At 41.1% G+C, this 20,148-nt stretch overlaps 1 protein-coding gene across 1 annotated transcript; it reads right to left on the bottom strand.

Annotated features, from left to right (window-relative positions):
• Positions 1-4,652: 4,652 nt before the first annotated feature.
• On the bottom strand, positions 4,653-19,168 carry SLC19A3 (solute carrier family 19 member 3). Its single transcript, XM_084891839.1, has 6 exons — positions 19,084-19,168; positions 14,786-14,937; positions 11,875-12,703; positions 10,068-10,260; positions 7,304-7,445; positions 4,653-5,942 (listed from the first exon to the last, which is right to left on the bottom strand). Exons 2-6 carry the CDS (start codon positions 14,933-14,935, stop codon positions 5,814-5,816), a joined length of 1,443 nt encoding a protein of 480 aa, XP_084747965.1. The 5' UTR covers positions 14,936-14,937; positions 19,084-19,168; the 3' UTR covers positions 4,653-5,813.
• Between the last annotated feature and the right edge of the window lie 980 nt (positions 19,169-20,148).

Genomic DNA, 20,148 nt, shown 5'->3' with positions numbered 1-20,148 from the left:
ATCTCACACACTCAGTCACTGACCATTTCTTCTCTGAAGCTTCCTGACCCTCTCCAGCAACTCCTCTTCCTCCAGCCTTGGCAAGACATCATGGCCTGTCAGTCAAGGACAGGACTCTGCCATCAAACAGGACCTCAAATGACTGGACTTCTTAGTACCTCAGATAACTCACCTTTAAGATGGGAAAGATAAAATCTACCTCACCTTGCGAAGATTGCGCGCATTAGTACACGTTGCAGTGTTTCCCAAAGTGTAGTTCGCGTACCCAGGGGTAAGGGAAGAGTTTGGTGGGGGTACGCGTTGCACCGAAGTTTGGTGGGGATATGCGTTGCACTGTGCTTAGCTGCGCCTAATTCTATGTTCTCATGAGGACGAGGGGTACTCAGCGTTACGAAAATTATAGAAGGGGTGCACATATGTCAAAAGTTTGGGAAACACTGTTTAGAGCAATGCCAATAGGTAAGCATGAGTGATACAATCTCTAGTGCTGAAGGCTTTGAAAGGTACTGACCTGTTGACCTGCACATCTGCTCAGCCTAGGGCAACTGGTGTGCAGGTTTTCAACTTTGTCACCCAGAGTCTAGCTCAGTATCAGATACAAAGGTCTCCTGGAACGTCTCATTGAAAGTGCAGCCAGCCATTGGAGCAAACAGGGTTTTCTAACGGACCAGAAAAATTCCACTAATAAGACCAAGATACTTTCCAAGTGTTCTGGCTATCTCAAGTTGTCCTCTGGAGTGGGAAGCATGGCCACGATTTGATTCTCAAGAACATGTAGGCTCCTCTTAGTGTAATTGGGCATAGAGAAAGGAAGAGCTCCTGGTGAGAAAAACATGAGCTTGGTAGTTGAGCAAATTCAAATCTCTTAACCCACCCTTTCAAGTCACGTGACCCTAGACAAGCTTCTTAAGGTGCCCGGGCCTCCATTTTCCTCCCCTGCACAGGTAGATTATAATGGCCATCACAAAGTATAATTTGAGGAAATTTCCTGCCATGACGCCTGTCATTACTGCAGGTGCTTAATGTGGATTGGGTCCTGAATCCAGCTTCCAGGGCAATGAGTCGGGGAAGCAACGTCTTTACAGACGGAGCCGGCATTGTTACCACTGCTCTGGTTTCTGTTTCCAGTGTGAGGGGCTTAAGCTGGGACACAGAGGTTTCAAGTGAGGTTAAGCAACTAAGATTGTTGTTCACACGGATCAGATGCACTGGCAGTTAAAGGGAATACTCTTAGAAAGCTTCCCCAGGAGACTGATAAATTAAATAAATGCAAACTTTATTAAAAAATTGTAATTCACCCTATCAGGTCTGCTGCAGCTTTTGAAAGTACTAGTAATTCTTACAAGTCTAATAATAAAATGCAAAGTAGAAGAAGACAGTGTCTAACAGAGGTTTTATTGGGTGGAAGACACACAGTGCAATGTACAGATCTTGTATCATAGAGATGTACACTTGAAACCTATATGACCCTGTTAACCCATGTCACCCCAATACATTTAATAGAAATTTAAAAGAAAAACAACAGAGTTTGTAGCAAGGAAATCTCAGATCCTTCTCTGATTCCATGTCTCAGGCATTGGTGAGGATGAAATGGAACACAGCACTTCCCAGACCACTTTGATTCCAGAGACCATAGCGTCAGGATTTTATGGAGGAAATAACTTTTGCTTCCACGCCCAATGTTGGCGGCCAGTTTTCGAAAGTAGAATGTTGAACAGAAAATGGCCGGTTTGGATGGTTTGACTGGATTTGGAATCCATTACCAGCAAAAGGAGACTCACTTAACAAACAGCTGCAACAAATCCTCTTGAATACATTTCTGCTACTCCAGTTAGGCTCCAAGGTTGCCCCCTGCTGGTACCTTTATTTATTGCAAAAAGGATATTGTATTTCTATTTTATCCATTGGTGCTCTGTCCCTTTGAATTGAATGGCTTTCCTTGTGCCCGAGGGAAACCTAAGGGCTCATTCAGAAGAATTTTGGAAATGGGAGGGTTACCAGATTCCTTGATTATGTCTCTGCTGAGAGAGAAGGGAGCAATAACTCAACAGGAAAGTTAAAACACTCCTTAGATTTCCTTTTCTCATTCAAAAGCATTTTTCTCTTTTTAAAATTAATAGTGGAGTAATAGCTATTAAAAAAAAAGAAGACATACTGAATTTACCATCCCAGGTTATCCCAGTGGCATAATTTTTAATATTTCAAGCAGGTGGTAATTTTTAGTTAATTTTTAACCTGTCATTTCAAAGGTCATTAGTAAATCAGTTAAAATGTTACCAAACAAATGCTTTTATTTCCCCTCTAATTATGTTAAGATGCAAATCTGTAGCTTTCAAAAGAGAGTTGAGTACATTGAAAATTGTGGTTATAGAATCATACACCTAAAACCTATATAACCTAAACTAAAACCTATATAATTTTATTAACCAATGTCACCCCAATAAATTCAATTTAAAAAAAGAGAAAGGAATTTGCTTCTGTTTCAGAACACTGGCCTATGCTAGTATATTTTCTGTCTAGGGGAGGGGGAGGGAGGTTTGGAACCCCGAATCCTGACTGTTTTTTATTGCCACAAGTGAGTAGGCTTTTAATAAATATTCCAACTATTACTGTGATATGCACCATCAGACTTTTCCCCCTCTGTTGTACTTAATCCTAACTGGTTGACCTTACCCAGATTTTTTAGTGTCTCTGAGTTTTGCTGATTAAAAGAAGATAAAAATGCACATCTGGTATGGCTCAGTGGTTGAGTGTCAAACTATGAACCAGGAGGTCATGGTTTGATTCCAGTCAGGGCACATGCCTGGGCTCTGGGCTTGATCCCCAGTGAGGGGCTTGAAGGAGGTAGCCAATCAATGATTCTTTCTCATCATTAATGTTTCTATCCCTCTTTCTCCCCCTTCCTCTCTGAAATAAAAAAATATATACATATAATAAAAAGCCTGTGGCCCTAACGCTGTAACAACCAAAGACTGGCACAGGTGGGTGGGGCCGAGTGACTTTGCGTGCTAGGCTTCTAATATATATCAGGCAATCAATGATTCTCTTTCCTTTTCTTTTTTTTAATATATATTTTATTGATTTTTTACAGAGAGGAAGAAAGAGAGCTAGAGAGCTAGAAACGTCGATGAGAGAGAAACATCGACCAGCTGCCTCTTGCACACCCCCCATTGGGGATGTGCCAGCAACCAATGTATAATACATGCCCCTGACCGGAATCGAACCCGGGACCCTTCAGCCCGCAGACCGACGCTCTATCACTGAGCCGAACAAGTTTCGGCTCAATGATTCTCTTTCATCATTGAGGTTTCTATCTCTCTCTCCCTCTCTCTCTGAAATCAATAAAAAAATAATTTTTAAAGAAGGGCATGGCAAGGTTCAGATGGAAAACTCATTTAAGTAATTAAGTAATATGGATAAAAAAAATAGTACTGAGTCATGATAAGCTGGAATATCAAAATCACATAAAGAAAATGTTCACTAATTAGGCTATTTAGAGAAGAACCTAAATGGATTAGTAAAATATCTGGTGGAGAGTGTGTGTGTATTTGGAAAAGAACCTAATTAAGATGACTCTGTGTCCCCATAGTGGAAGTCTGTAAAGATTTGACCAAAGGACAAATAAGTATGATTTATGATTTTTTTAATGTAAGTTAATATTTATAAATGGAGAATCATTGATTGCCTGCCCCCTGCATGAGCCCCACTGAAGATTGAGTCCACAATCTTGGAATGTGCCCTGACCAGGAACTGAACCACAACTTCCTGGTTCATAGGTCGACACTCAACCACTGAGCCACGCAGGCTGGGCATGCCCTACCCTTTCTAACCAGCAGTGTTGGTTAATAGGCACTGACCAGGTAGCCTCATCATTTTAATGATGATTGCACAAACCTGTGCTTTCTCCTAGGATGCTTTCAACAGCCACATCACTCATCTTGCTATCGTACTTAGATGCTACGAGCTAGGACTAGGGCCTCATTGCAATGACCTTTCCCTTGGATCCAAGAAATCTCAAGGATTAATGAATTGTTGATACCAATGTTGGTACTTGGAAAGTGGGGTGCTACTGTGACAAATACCTAAAAGTGTGGAAGGAGCTATGGAACTGAATAATGGGTAGAGGTTGGAAGAGTTTTGAGGAACTTGGTAGAAAAACCTTAGAATGCCTTGAAGTCCTAACACCAATAGCTGGGTCTTTCTCCACTTATTCATTCAGCGAGCCTTTACTCGTGTGCTTGGTGGGGGAGGGGTGGGAGGCTAAGAATTTTCCCTTCTAATTCCCAGGTAATGTGCTGGTTGGGGACTTCATTGTGAGTCACTGCTTAGCAAGCAAATAGCAGTCTTGGTCAACTCTTTGGCTGCAAGCTGGAAAGGAGAGATTTCTGTAGTAATTTTATTAGATTTACTTTCTTTGGAGATCAGGCACTAGAGGGCAGTGTAATCACAATCACAAGCTGTGCTTCACACTAAATCCAGACCAACTTCCTAAATAAACGACTATTGCTTCGGTCCAGGCATCTTTGTTTAATCTTTTTATTTGTTCCTCTACTGCTCAAAGTGTCCTCTATTGAAATTTCACAGGAAAGACAAGCTCAGGCAATTTTCAGCACTTAACAGGAAATGAGAAAGACTCTTTAAAATTTCTGCACACATTTTTATTTTATTTTTTATTGATTTCAGAGAGGAATGGAGAGGGAGATAGTAACATCAATGATGAGAGAGAATCATTAATCAGCTGCCTTCTGCACACCCCACATTGGGCATATGCCTCAACAGGAATCAAACTGTGACCTTCTGGTTCATAGGTCGACACTCAACCACTGAGTCATGCCGGCTAAGCCACATTATTTTATTTAGTACAGTCTCTGCCATTTAAAAATTAGGCATTTCCCTTCGCCCATCAGTGGTTTCTTATTTATGAATACTTATAGAACTCCCTGGGAATTCTACTTAAGTTTTCTCTTTTAAACAGCCAGTACACTGACATAGCATTAAAACATCTATCTGGGATCATGATAGGAAGAAAGCTCATGGCTCTCCTTGCACCACTAGAAATTGACATGAATACCATGACATGAATACCAGGAGTGTCAATCTAGTCTTGAGGTAGAGTTTCAACAGCAAAGCTCAGGAGAGCACCAACATAAAAAATATTAAAGGGTGATATTATCAAATAGAAGCTGGCTCCTAATGCTAGGCTATCAGAATTAATTAAAGTGGAGTCCTTAGAAATGAGACCAAACCTTGCAATTCTCTCAGAGAACTGTGCTATACAGAAATACACTTAGTGGAAGAAGAGGGAAAATGGCTCATGTGACAAAACTGTTCCACGTTTCGGTAAGATAAATATCTAAGCAAGAACGGGCAGTTCAGTTAGTTCTTCTGCTCACAAATGAGGAACTTCCCTTCCAGGACCTCATTGTGAGTCACTGCTTAGCAAGTAGCAGTCCTGGTCAGTGGGCACAGAAACAAGCCATTTGCATGTATTTACAAGTGATCAAAGCCAGATTTTTTTCAGTCACTGCTATTCACCGGAGGGGGGGCGGGGTTCCAAAATGGGTTGTTTAATTGAGACTAATTGTTGTTTGTCAACTGCATCCAGCTCAGCTGGGCATATAGATATCTGGTCTAAAGCTGAGAGTTTGTTGTGGTTTTGAAAACGTCCACTGGCATCCAGACTTGCGAAGACTGTCAATTTATGGCCCCCGGGGATGGTGACCAGCACAGCCCTCGCTAAGAACCTGCAGTGGTTGACGTAAGATTAGGGCTTTGTTCCCTTGATGGCATTTCTTGGTCCCCCTGGGCGTGGCTCATCTGTGGCTCTGACTTGTAGCAGAGCTTTGCACTTCCTTTCGGCATTTGGCTGAGTAGATAATGTATAGGCTTCTGATAAGGAAAATTCCAGCAATGACAGCAAAATAACTCCCATAAACTAAAAACTGTAGAAAAACAAATAGAATTAGACACACATGAAAGGTGACCATCTCCGTCATTGATTATTCATAGTGATGCTATTGATTTGCTTGGATTAGGGGGTACCTGAGATCCAGTATCTCAATAATGGGATATTTAGTTTTGCACAATATTTTCTTCTGCTCCCATCTTACTAGTAGAAGAACCCAGTATGAAAGTGTAAGCAATACAGTAACTAAAGCTGAAACTGGTTTGGCTCAGTGGATAGAGCGTTGGACTGCGGACTGAAAGGTCCCAGGTTCAATTCTGGTCAAGGGCATATACCTTGGTTGCGGGCACATCCCCAGTAGGGGGTGTGCAAGAGGCAGCTGATCGATGACTCTCTCTCATTGATGTTTCTAACTCTCTATCTCTCTCCCTTCCTCTCGGTACAAAATCAATAATATATATATATATATATATATATATATATATATATATATATATATATATATATATGTATGTGTGTGTGTGTGTGTGTGTGTGTGTGTATATATATATATATATATAAAAGAAAGTGTAAGCAATACAGTAACTAAAGCTGAAACCGGTTTGGCTCAGTGGATAGAGCGTCGGACTGTGGACTGAAAGGTCCCAGGTTCAATTCCGGTCAAGGGCATATACTTTGGTTGCGGGCACATTCCCAGTAGGGGGTGTGCAAGAGGCAGCTGATCGATGATTCTCTCTCATTGATGTTTCTAACTCTCTATCCTCTCTTTCTCTCTGTGAAAAATCAATAATATATATATATTTTTAAAAATACAGTAACTAAAAGTGTGGGCTTTGGAGCCAGGGTTGCTTGGTACAAATTATAAGATTGCCAATGGTGGAAAAAGACTAAATCCCACTGATCTGTGTGTGTCTATGTTTGGAGGGTAGAGAATGCTATATGTAATATCTCCAAGAATAAATTTTGGACACTGAAGTTACTTCTTATCTACCTTATGTGCCCCCCTTTTTTTCAGATTAAATGTAAAATGTGAAATTGGGCTAATTGCCAGTCCCTCAGTGAATTCCAATAAACCTTGTTCGATTCCAATAAACCTTGAATGGTAGGTTCTAGATGGTAGGAGGGATATGGGGACACAATGGGGACATATGGGGACACAATGACGTGTTGCCTGATGATGTTTTTTAGAGCCAAGAGTAAATGCTCCTCTATTGTGATTATTGCTCAAAACTACTCAGTGTGTTATACTGATAATTAGGAAATTTTCTTATTTTAAAATTTGCCTAGCCAAGGAATTCGAGTAACTTAAGTATTGCAGTGGTAACGTTGTAAAATCCTTTGAGATGACCTAGTTATTCTGTATTCCCACCAACTCTGAACAGCAGTGCTGCAGCTTACCTGAACGCTGACGGGCAGGTTAAGCCCTCCCTGATCCACTACGACCACGGTGATGATGGTCTGAACCACCAGGGCCAGGAAGGTGTTGATTCCAAACACCAGGGCATACCGCTCCATGCTCAGATTAACTGCAATCTGAAATCTATCATTAGACATGGGATAGGTGTTTAAAAGAGCATACATGGGATTCTTAGCTTCAAAAGACAAAAACAAAAGAGAAAGCAGTCTGCTAGGTGGGATGGGGGTTGAAGAGACAGGTGAAAACGGGAAAGGGGCTGAGATACACAAACTGCCAGTTATAAAAACAGTCACAGGAATGTAGAGCAGAGGAAATTTAGTCTATAATATTGTAATAGCTATGCACGGTATCAGGTGAGTACTAGACTTACCAGGTGATCACTTCATAAGGCATACAAATATCTAGTCACTATGATGTAACACCTGAAACTGACATAATATTGTATGTCAACTGTAATTGAAAGAAAAAAAAAAAAAGAGAGAAAGCAGTGTCTTTTATTGCAGATTGAAAACATTTGTTTTATTTTATTTTATCTTATTTTATTTTATTTTTCAACCACAGTTTACATTCAATACCATTCCACACCACGTACTCTACAGAGTGGTCCTCCCACTGCCCCAGTTACTCACTTGGCCCATACCCAGTTACCTCGACTTTATTGACTATATTCCCCACATTGCAATCTGCATCTCTATGGCTATTCTACAACTAATTTGTATTGTATTGCTTATTGCCTTCACCTTTTCACCCAGCCCCCCAAACAGCTGTCAGTCTGTTCTCTGTATTTCTTGTTAACAGTAATCCTTATCTAAATCTTCCCAAGTATAGACAAACAGGAAGATCAATGAAAGGGAGTTCAAAATATTGTTAGAGGCTTAATTAAAATAAAGAAAAAATGGCAAAATTTCTCCTGCCCGATTTAATACTTCCAGAAATTAAACCTAAACTTTCTAAATTCTCATAACTTCAGAATATTGGATGCAATTTGATTTTAGATACTGTTGTATAGTGAATTTTTATAAAAAACACAAGCAACACCTAATCTGAGGAAATTTTTGGAAATTTACTCATTATAATGTCAATTGTCTGTATTTACAGTTTCAAAGTTTGGAGAGGACAACATAACTGGTTGTCCAATGAAATCTGTAATAAATTTGTAATAAGTATATAGATTTTGAAACAAAACACTTATGAAAGACCGGAAAATGCATGTTATTTATTGTTCCCCCTGGAATGCAGGCAAAGGTTTTGTGTTTTGACTATGCTTACAATGAAAAGAAATAATATAATCCTACCTTAACAAAATGCTAACATTAAAAAAAGAAACTCAAGACACATGAGTTTGATTCATTATATTGACTCATTTCAGTGAAAACACACACACAAAACTTGCTATCTTTTTCATTTGTTTCCTTATCTTTTTCCAGGGTGCTTATATTTATGTATTTTGTCAATTGCTTATCAAATACTTTTCACAAATTAAAAAACAAAACTTGATAAAACTTTTGTTTCTATCTTTTTAAATTTAAATGTTGAACAAAAACTGCGCACCTATGGATGAGGACAATGGGGGGGTGGGGAAAGGGCAGAGGGTGGAGGGGAGCAATGGAGGGGGGAAAAAAGAGAGGAACATTTGTAATAATCTGAACAATAAAGATTTATTTAAAAAACAATAAATTTAAATATTTATCTTTTTTTATTACTACTAAAATACATTTCCTGATAGTCAGCTTCCTTTGTACTTATATGAGGAACTAAATGTTTTTAATAAAAAATAACCATCTCAGGGTATTAGTGGAGGTGGAGGGATTGAACAGAAAAGAAAAAGAGAGAACTTATGGACATGAACAACAGTGTGGAGATTGTTGGGGAAGCAGTGGTGATGGAAAAAGTAAAATAAAATAAATAAAATAAAAAGTACTCTCTGGAATTTATTTCTTATAATATTTGCATCTACATTTTTCAGTATACAACTTTTTATAACATGCTGAGAATATTTTGTTTCAAATATACACTTGGTATTATGCCAACAACCAAGTGAAATCAGGGCTGAAACCTAAACAAAATTATTCAAAATTAAGTTTCATCACACCTTATTATAGAAAATTGCTTGAAATAAAAAACTACAACCTGACAATGTGTCATTGCTCTTGCTTTATGAACCTACAGAGTTTTTTTTAAGAACTTTTATGAGTTTATTTGAACCAATCAGATCATATATGCCTGCCAGCAAGATCTCAAATGCTCTGGAGAGTAAGTTTTTGTAGCTTCTTTCATGCATTTGAACGTAAGGAGGAGACGAAGGAAGATTACATGCAGGTGGGAGACAGTAAGGTGGAGATTGGACTACAGGGCAGTTAACAAGATTATATGCCTCTTGAGGGTGTTATGGCTTATTTCAAAAGTGTGTTAACTACGGTAGATGCACAGAAACAATGGACAGGGCTTACTTAAGGTAAAAATTAAACCTTTTACTAAAAACGTTATGTGCCTGGGATGTGATTACCCATCAAGACGTGTCCTGTTAGGAATTTTTTTTCTTGATGACTACTCTTAGTAATATTCAGACAGCAAATAGTTAACTAAAAAGATGGCTTAATTATGTCTAATATAATATGAAGTATTCGACATTTAATATTGCAATTGATTAAAATCCTTCTGAAGTTCTCAAAGGTCCTATAAGACTATAAGAGAAAGAATATGGTTTAGTTTTAGGAGTGGCCAGAAATGGTTGGTAATACTTACACTGTTATGGTTATAAGTAGCATGTAGCTGGACTTGAACATCAAATAGCCAGCATAGCATGCCCAGATATCAGTTGTGTAGTGCATGAGAAGTAGGGAGCTGGCATTGACCACTGAGAAGATGGCCAGGGCCAGCTCTCCCAGAAGGTTCCAGTTGACTTTCACATAACCCACTGCAAAGGCAGCCACGGCCCCTGACAAGGAAGCATTAGGAAAGATCAAACATGTTGCCTTTGCACGTGAATATCAGCTTGGTCTCTTAAAAGCGCAGGTCTCAGGTAATATTCTAGAAGATGAATATATTGCTTTAAAATTTGTGAAAATAGTGCAATCCACCAATATGGACTTATCCTTTTCTCAACCACATTTGAGAAACCTCCTCTCTTACTTCCTATTTTTTCAATCATTTAGTTGCCACACTTTTAATTAGCATATCATCTACATGCCAAACACTGTACTAGGTGGAAGGGCCAAGGTCCTAACCACGGCTCAGTGGGGAGAAGTAAGACATAAACCCAGTTATTCAACACAACATGCAAGGGCAGGAAGAGCCATTGCTCTTGGGTACACCTGGCCCATCCATATTTGCCTTTCTTTATCATTTGTATAGTAAGTTTTTTTTTCAATGATGTGTTGCACTGGGTAGTAAGTTTTAGGCTATCTTATTAATATTTATATTTTATTATATTTACATGCTATTTAAATATTTATGTTACATTTATTTATATAATTATTATATATTATAATTACTGATTATAATTAATAAGATTAATCTTTATTACTCTTAATCTTAATTCTAGTCCCATCTTAACTTCTTCAGATCTGGCCTAATTTAGTTGAGATTTTGGGTGAGCAAATATACATTGGTTCATATTAAGAGGTTGAATAATTGACTATAATTAGGGTTAGTAATTATAGTTCTCTTTAGCAAAATGAGAGATATTTATGCTTCAAATTACTGACATTTGATTAATTAACCTTTTCACATTTGTTCTAGTAAAGACTATGGTTGCAAAGGAAAAAACACCTGTTCTTCCCTCAAGAACTTGGCTACAGGAGAAATCATTTCAGTGGAGCATTCGGCTCGGTGCTGGTTTCCGGCAGTTAAACTGAAGTCTCCCAAAAGAGAGACAATAATAAACAAATGCCGCATGAATTTTCTGAACCTTTTTGTAAATGAGGGTGTGGAAATCTCCTACTTCCTGGACAATATCTTCAAAGTCTTATGTGGCATTTAAGTTTCCATTTACCAGGACATAAATATTTATTGTAGAGCAAAGCTCAAAGGCAGATTTCCCTCTGATATTAGAATCCTGACTCTCACATATCTTCTTCTCCTCATTTAAATCTCAGAAGGGACTTGTGAACATTTTTGGTGTATAGCCTAGAACTTCTAAAGGTGGGCGCTAGCTAAACCAATTTCTTTATTAACCAAAACTCTACAAGTGATCATTTCGTTAAACTCATTTTCTAAAATAATAAAACTCCTACTGAGCTTCAAGCTGTGTGTTGGCCTTTGACACTGAAGACAATTCTAGAAGAACAGGGGGCATTATTAGCACATTTGCTGATGGTGAGGTGAAACCTTAGAAATTTGGCTCGTGTTTGTTTGGTGTTCAATCCTGAGTTCCTTCATAACAGAGAAGTGTCATGCTCCTCTTTTCTCTTCCCCGCTTCTTCCATCCGAAAGGAGATCAACATGCCCTCTAACACAGAGCTAATTTACCACCATGGAGAAATTTAGCAACTGGAAAAATAAACACAACGAGGGTAGCCCGTCAAAGGAAAACCAATCAAGGTATACTTACCTCCAAAGGTGGCGATAGCTTCCACTCCCCCATTATAGACGGAAGAATTTTGGGACGGTGCCTTATAGTCCCACAGGATTTGAACGTAGTTGTAGACCTGGTTGAAGCCTGCTGTGGAGAGAGCCCACCACAGGGACCAGTATAAAAGGCGCTTGGAGGAGTAGCACTCCTTCAGGTCTTGGAACCACTGCACAAACACTCTCCGAGCGACATTTTCTGGCTTGGGGCTGCTGAGCTGGCCGGCACCCAGGCTTCCTGAAGTGGTGGCTGTTTCTGAAGTGGGTTTCTCCTCATGGCGGCCAGGTGTTGCCCCTTCCCATGGTTCATCTAACTCCGTATTCATGCTTAATGGCCTGCGTGCTTCTTTGCTGGGCTTTGCATGAAAGAACATGCTTTTCTTGGGCATTGGGAGAAAAAGTGAGAAAAGGAAAGCCACGGAGACAGAGACCAAGCATATGACATTGAGGTAAAAATAGGATATTTTGGCCAGCGACACCAAGAGTTGGGCCAGCACCGAGGCGGCCGTGTAGGCCACCAGCATGATGCCCCTGCAGTAGCCGCTCACTTTCTGGTAGTGCTCTGGGCTGACCACGCTGTATATGTAGGCAAAGTAGGCCACCTCGGTGGCAGTGACCATCCCATAGATGAATTCCACAACCTGCATGGCTCTCACTCCTTGGCCAAACAAGAGCAGCAGGTACATAGTGATTAAGCTAATGCCTTGGAGGACGATGACTGGCTTGTAGCGGACGTAATCGGTGAGGATGAACACGGGGAGCAGCAGCAGCAGGTAGGAGTATGTCCACACGGGAAGGATCTCATTGGTTATCTGCGAAGTTGAAAAAATGGAGAGTGTGACCATGTAGCACCAGGAAATGAAAAGAACACCTTTCTTAGCCATGTGCACACTAAGGGATGTCGCTTGCACAATGTCAAATTTTGTATCCAATTGGATAGGATATTCTTCATGTTATGAAAAAGAATGGAACATGGATTTTCAAGAAAGCCACTAGGGAAACAGAACGCCCCCCCCCCCCCCCAAAAAAAAATTGTATACTTCTGTGCATCTCAGTAAGAGAGTATGTACAATCTGAACTATATTATGTTTATTAGTAGATGTATATGCACTTGAGTAAATCAGTCAAAAATTGCTCAACAGATACTTCTATTTTTTTTTCAGGTCTTAAAAAAATACCTTTACCATGAATTGTATGCCTGAAATCTTATAATTTTATTAACCAATGTCACCCCAATAAATTCAATAAAAATAGTGTTCCCTTCCTGTTTAAAGACTCATATTAGATAAAGAGGCTACAATGCTAAAAGAAACCAACAACCTTTATCTTTATTTGACCCATCCCTATGTCAAAAATGTCAGCCCTTCCAAGGTCTGGATAAATATATACACAAAGATCAAAGAGTAAATAATGGTATAAATTATGGGGTGGGAAAAAGAAATGCACTTAATATCCTTCCTCGTCAAATTTTCTGGGCTCCCCAATCCCCCCGCCTCCTAGCCTCCCCCCCCACCCCCCCATTCTACTGGCTTGTCTCAATTCGGGCCTCTGTTTAAGATGGATTAAATCATGGAGTAAGTAAAAAATGCAATGCATGGGACTTCAAGGTTCATTCATAGGGAGAGAATACTGAAGAAGTTGTTGATAAGGGGGTCTTAATGGGTACACCATACCAGCCTTTGCTCTATCCCTTCTGCTTTCTACAGCAACTTTATTGAGTTTAAATGCCAACACTGAGGGAAAGTGCAGTGATTTGAATGGCTAGTGTCACTGAGCTGTGCCTTAGGATGGATACATTAACTAGTCCATCATGGTTGAAGAAGCAGACCCTTGGGATTCACTCGCTGATTCTGAACTTGTATCTGTCATTTGTTTTGCCTTAACCACGACATACTTCCACTTGGCAATCCTTGAAGCACCGTTGTCTCTAAGTGATTTTATACCACACACAAGTTCACCTCTCTGTCCTTGCCACCCCATCACCAAGGAAACCAGCATCAATTAGTCTTCCCAGGGAAGCCATACACTCTTCAGTGTTTTCATAACTCTGGCTGGAGATTATAAAACTAGCCCATAGTAATTCTCCAGTTGAGCCACGCATTTCCTGTTGCACTTTTTAGGAAAAAAAAAAAAAAAAAAAAAAAAAGAGGTGGATCTTTTAAGTAAGAGAATTTGGCCTTCTGGGGAAGATAATGCTAGCAGATAGTTTTTCAAAACTGAGGAAGTGTCCTAAAGAGATGTAACAATTCTTTATCAGAGTTTGCTTATACATCATCATCCTGGAAGTTTACTAGGACTAGTTCTAGTGCCTGGCAGAAACTTCATTTTAGGACTAGAGGCCCAGTGCATGAAAATTCGTGCATGGGTAGGGTTCCTTTGCCTGGCTGGCAATAGGGGCCGATCATGGCCATCTTACCCAGTCCTGATTGGGGCCAGTGGCCAGGGAGGAACCATGGGAAGGTTCCAGGGCATGTCTGGTCTCATCTTGCCCAGTACTGATTGGTTGGATCCCAGCAGCAAGCTAATCTACCTGTCGGAGCATCAAGCCCCTGGTAGTCAGTGCTCATCATAGTGATCAGTCAACAGGTCAGTTGGACACTTAGTATATTAGGCTTTTATATATGTAGATTAGTGTCATGAAATCAATGGAGACCTGAAAGGTTCCCATGCAGTAAGACCAATGTTAGAACTCTACAAAAGTTAAAATATTTATCACAACCTGTAATGTATTTTGGTTTCCCATTTTTGCAAGTGTGAGGAGGAAAGAGTAGTTTGAACAGTTCTATTAAATACAAATACCATGAAAATGAGATTCATTGAAGTCAGTGCATTAATCTTATTCAAGTCTGGTAAAATTGAACCACATTAACACACATATATTGATATTAACTTACCTCTGTGCTGGTCAGGTTTTTGTCTGGTCCAGATAAGTATGGGATAAGGAAGGGTTCTGAGGGTCTCATCATGGAGAAAAACCCAAATAAGCAGAGGATGACAGTGGGATAAATCCAGGAATGGCCCGGTGAAGTTTGGAAACAATCCATGGCTGATAAAATGGAAACAGAGCCAATGTTAATTGATGTTTACTCTTTTTGGCTTCTTGGGAATAATGAAAAACTGATTATCTCCAAATATTTTATGGCAGTTTCATCCACCTGTAGCTGAAATGGAAAGGTGTGATGAATAACTGCTCTCGAATATTCCGTAGGTTAACCAGTCAAACCTTCTGTTGCCAATAAACTTCTTATCCATTATTGCTGGGGTAGAGTCACACTTCACTGTTCTTCATCACACACACATGGTAATAAGTTGCCACTAATAAGTGGTAAACAATTGGCCAATGAATGTTTGAAAATAAGTAAAACACATGTAACCACAGATATACAGGGAATAAACAGTCTGGGAGGGGATGATTAATTCATCAGCAACTGTTCCATGAAAGTAAAAAAGAATGACGGCATATACGATAAAGTGGAACCAGAAGCACGCACATATTTTGAGGATCACTTGTATCCACTCTTTCAATGGTTTTGACCAAGGAATTCAACCTTTTTCATCTCATAGCAACATACTTCTAGGTAAGTTCAAACCCAAAAGAACATAGATTGAGTTGATGAAGCCTTCTATTAGACTCTGAAATTTTTAACCTGCTGAATGGCACCTATTTACACATGAATCCCACCAGGGAACAAACCTGAAACCCAGGCATGTGCCTTGACTGGGAATCAAATTGGCAACCCTTTGGCACCTTGGTCAATGCTCAACCTACAAGCCACTAAGGCCAACTGCAAGAATTCTTAAAACATATAATACCTCACTCTTTAGTCTGGGGCACTGGCCTCTTTTCCTTTAGATTAGGGGTGTCGAACTCAATCAGAGAAGGGGCCAAAATCTAAAATCCAGCCTAAATCGCGGGCCGAATGGTTTACTGAACAGTCATAAACTGACAATGTCATAAACTGACAGCGGAGTGCAGTGATGACAGCGCGGTGCGGGCCACATTGCAAGGCCTGGCCGGCCGGATTTGGCCCGCGGGCCTTGTGTTTGACACATGTGCTTTAGATTGTCAAATAATAATAATAATAATAAAAAATGACAATAGTCAACACAATAGCCGTCCAGTGTAAATGAATCCAAATTATACCTATCTTTTTTGTCAGATTGGCAAAAATATATATTTCTTGGTGTGCCGCAGATTTTAGAAATTAGTTTATGTGTGCTATGAGATGAAAAAAAATGAAATCCCCTGTCTAAAACCATTGAAAGAATAGATTCAAGTGATCATCAAAATATGTACACCAACCATGTCAAACTCGCGGCCCGTGGGCTGCATGCCTTGCTTATATGGCCAGTGTTACCCTTTGAGTTTGACATGCTTGATGTACATGCTTCTGATTCAATTTTATCATATATGCCCTCATTCTTTTTTACTTTCATGAAACATTTGCTAGTGAATTAGTCATCCCTCCCAGATTGTTTATTTTCTGTATGTCTATGGTTTCATCACTTGAGTCTCAGGTGAGCCAGGAGGAATATTTCTAGCAAAACCACAGAACCAGTGGACAACCTTAGCTAGAAAGTCATCTCACCACATTGTACCACTGAAATGTGCTGTGGTAACTGGTCAAGTGCATGTGGAGGGGTGAGCACAAATTTGTCCTTTGCAGAAAAACTACGCATTGTTTGAGCTTTTTTACAATTTTGCTAATTGCATTAACTGATAACAATGTGACATCATTCTTGTCTGTGGCCATGCAAATGAGTTATATCCAGGGAAGCTACAACCCTCTTCCTGTCTTCCACCTGGAAAACCAGTTTTCCCTGCCTTTCAGTATTCCTAATCTATACATCTACCAATTCTTTGGATTCTTCTTTGATCTGGTTGGAGTATCCTTACCAGCTTCCTGACTAATCCTACCTAATAAAAGAGTAATATGCAAATTAACCATCACCCCAACACACAAGATGGCTCCCACCATGTAGTCAAAGATCCTGCCCCCATATGGACACAAGATGGCCAAAAGAGGAGGGCAGTTGGGAGGGACCAGGCCTGCAGGGGAGGGCAGTTAGGGACAAACAAGCTGGCAGGGGAGCATCTAGGCATCAATCAGGCTGGCAGGGGAGTGGTTAGGGGATGATCAGGCTGGGACAGGTTGGTAGGATAGGGCCTAAATGGCCAGTCGGATATCCCTCAAGGGGTCCCATATTGGAGAGGGTGCAGGCTGGGCTGAGGGAAACACCCCCATGCACGAATTTTGTGCACCTGACCTCTAATGAGTTAATAAAACCTTTAATACATGCTCATTTGTTTAAAAAGTTATCTTTATTGTTGAAAATATTATAGATGTTCCTCTCTGCCCACCAATGACCCCCTCTACCCTGCTTGTGTTCATTTTTATATCTGTTTGAGACTTCTGACTTTATTCTTTTCTGGAATTTTCTTCCAATGCCTGTTACCATTCACCATACCTCAGCCCACCCAAATAACCTCCAACTGGTTCCTCTGAATCTAAATGATTTGCTAATCGTTGTTAAACCCCCAAATCAGTTTTAATATGTTGACATCTCACTGCAGACCTTCCCAGATTTAGGCTTGGTTTTTCTCCTCCAGGCTTGGGTTTTCCATGGACAATGTGGTCCAGGGGAAGAAGAGCGTGACTCTGGAGTTTCAGGTTCATGTTCCTCTTGCCCCATCCCTGTTTGTGACAGGTACTTAATCTCTCTAAGCCTCCTCTGAAAAGGTGGATAATTACACCCATCTCACAAGGTTGTCTCGGACTGTTCCGTCACGTTCTTGGCACACACTATGCGTTCAGTACAGCCGCCTTCTCTCCTCCCTCACATGGCAAACTCAACCAGGAAGAAAACAGCCGGGCACACATAGTTCAGACAGTAACTTCAGAAAGGTAAATAATTCATAGTTCATAATTTCACATAAACTGCTAAGGGACAACAGGCCAGATACATTTATTTCTGAATATTCATGCTTGAGTTGCATTTACCATTCCCCAACCTTAAATCACTACTGCTGGTCTATAACCAACAATGCCCGAACAAAATTCATGTTTCTGTCCATTTCAGCTACTCTTAAGACAGTTGGAAGGAAAACATATCGGAATTTAGTCGTGTGTTGCTCTATTTAAAATATATACCTTGTTGAAAACACACCTCCCTCCCGACTTTAGGAGACACTAATGTGCTCAGGTATACGCAGGAATGGTTTTCTTTTTTATTTTTTTTTATTTTTTTTATTGATTATGGTATCACATAATTGTCCTCATCCCCCCAATCCCATGCCAAACCCCTCCCTACATATGCCCTCGCCTCCCCTTCCCCTCCATGGCCACTGGCCAGGCCCATATGCATGCACACAAGTCCTTTGGTTGACCTCTTCCCCTTTACCCCCATCCTCCCCTACTTTCCCTGAGGTTTGAAAGCCTGTTCGGTGCTTCTCTTTCTCTGGGTCTGTTTTTGTTCATCGGTTTATGTTGTTCATTATTTCCTCTAAACATGTGAGATCATGTGATCTAAGAAATACCCTTGTAAGAACCTAAACTGAGACAAGCCAAAATGGTTACGCTGAGAGGCAAATGAATCAGTCTGTAGAGCCTTCCTTTCTGGGCCAACAGTTCTTTTGAGTCCCAATTTCAATGTCAAATAGTTCCTTATGTGTACATGTCAGCCATGCTATTTCAGATTTCTTTCCCCCTTTCGGGTCTTGTAAGCACTGGGCAAGCCCAAACCTTTTGCATCCGAACAGCAGCAACACCGACTTGCTCTACACCCAATTCGATGACCTTTCTCTCAGTTTCAGTGCAAGGAGTTCGCCCTGGAGCCCTGGTCCCTAGGCTTCAAAGCGCCCTTTCTTTCCGCACTCGGGACCTTTTCGTTAGTTTCAGATGGGGCTTTGCAATTCTGTGCCAAGGCTTCTCTCCTGGGTCGGGCATGCGGGCTCGCCACCAGAATGCGGGCTGTCATGAACCTGCCTTTCGGGAAGGCAGCGGCGAGCGTCCGGGCACACCTCCGGGGCGATGCGCGCCGGGCAGGAGGGGCGCTCCCCGCGGCGGGAGGCGGACCGCGAGCGCGTCCAGACCCGTCCCAACCCGCCGCCACTGCGCGCCCGAAACTGGGGGACGGGGAGTGCCGATCACGCATTTCTTCCATTCATCCACCCTCCCGGGGCCTCTCTTACCTACGGAAGGGCGTTTCTGCTCGTCAAATCGCTCAAATCCTGGGTTCACCAGCCCCGGGGGACCACGACCTTCAGCCAACCCCGCGCGGGAAGGCGCGCGCTGGAGGCAGGGGAGGGGGCAGGACCGGCCCGAGACCCCGCCCAACGTCTTGTACCTGCCAGTGGCCGGCGCCCGGGCGTTAAGCGGGAGGCGGGAGTCCTAGACACCGACTCCAGACCTTAAAGTAACACACGGACACCGATATCCACCCACGGAAGCGGGATGGGCTGAGTGCAGTGTCCATCTGTTTCTATATGTCCGTTCCTCTAAACCCATTTATTTCCCTCAAAAGTTTTTGAGAGGAACACAGCTTTGATCCCCCATTCTGCACATGAAGAAACAGAGGCAGAACGAGGTAAGGTTCATAAGTAGAGAAGCCTGGATCTGTTGTTGTTGTGTGGGCATCCTGAATCCAGTGCCAATGTTTATAATCACTAGGTATTATTTTTTTTAAAATATATTTTATTGATTTTTTTACAGAGAGGAAGGGAGAGTTAGAAACATCGATGAGAGAGAAAGATGGATCAGCTATCTCCTGCACACCTCCCACCTGGGATGTGCCTGCAACCAAGGCACATGCCCTTGATAGGAATCAAACCTGGGGCCCTGCAGTCCACAGGCCGACGCTCTATCCACTGAGCCAAACTGGTTTCAGCTAGGTTATTATTTTTTTTAAGGTGGTGCGGTGGGGGTGGTTTCCTAGCACTTTTGAGAAATTGCTAGTACAAATAGTTCATATATTAAGTACTCTTTTAATTGAGAGAGGTTAAAAAAAGCATTACAAGGTTCTCATTGGTTAAAATGGAATTAAAAAACTGTTGAGCTGTTGGTGGAAATGAAAAACCCTCCCCCAAGATAAACGCTGCTTGGTTTCTAAGGGCTGCTAGTGGGAATGAAATCAATTAAAATTGGGTCCATGTCCTATTGGTTTGGATTTTCTATTCTCACCCTCCTGTGATTTTCGGAAATCTGCCTATAAAGTACCATGATGCACTCAGGAGTGGAAATAGCCTGTTCACAGCGGG

This window comes from Pipistrellus hanaki, assembly GCF_964339955.1.
Source record: "Pipistrellus hanaki genome assembly, chromosome: 8".
Lineage (NCBI taxonomy): Eukaryota > Metazoa > Chordata > Mammalia > Chiroptera > Vespertilionidae > Pipistrellus > Pipistrellus hanaki.
The sequence above is the reverse complement of the archived record's forward strand: the minus strand, read 5'-3'. Positions and strand labels throughout refer to the sequence as shown.

Excerpts from the sequence above, each read along its gene's own strand:
- SLC19A3 (XM_084891839.1), bottom strand. The coding sequence starts at position 14,935 with ATGGATTGTTTCCAAACTTCACCGGGCCATTCCTGGATTTATCCCACT. Across the intron at positions 12,704-14,785 it reads AAAACCTGACCAGCACAGAG|ATAACCAATGAGATCCTTCC; the intron begins GTAAGTTAATAT and ends TCAACTTCGCAG. Across the intron at positions 7,446-10,067 it reads CTACTTATAACCATAACAGT|ATTTCAGATTGCAGTTAATC; the intron begins GTAAGTATTACC and ends GTCTAATGATAG.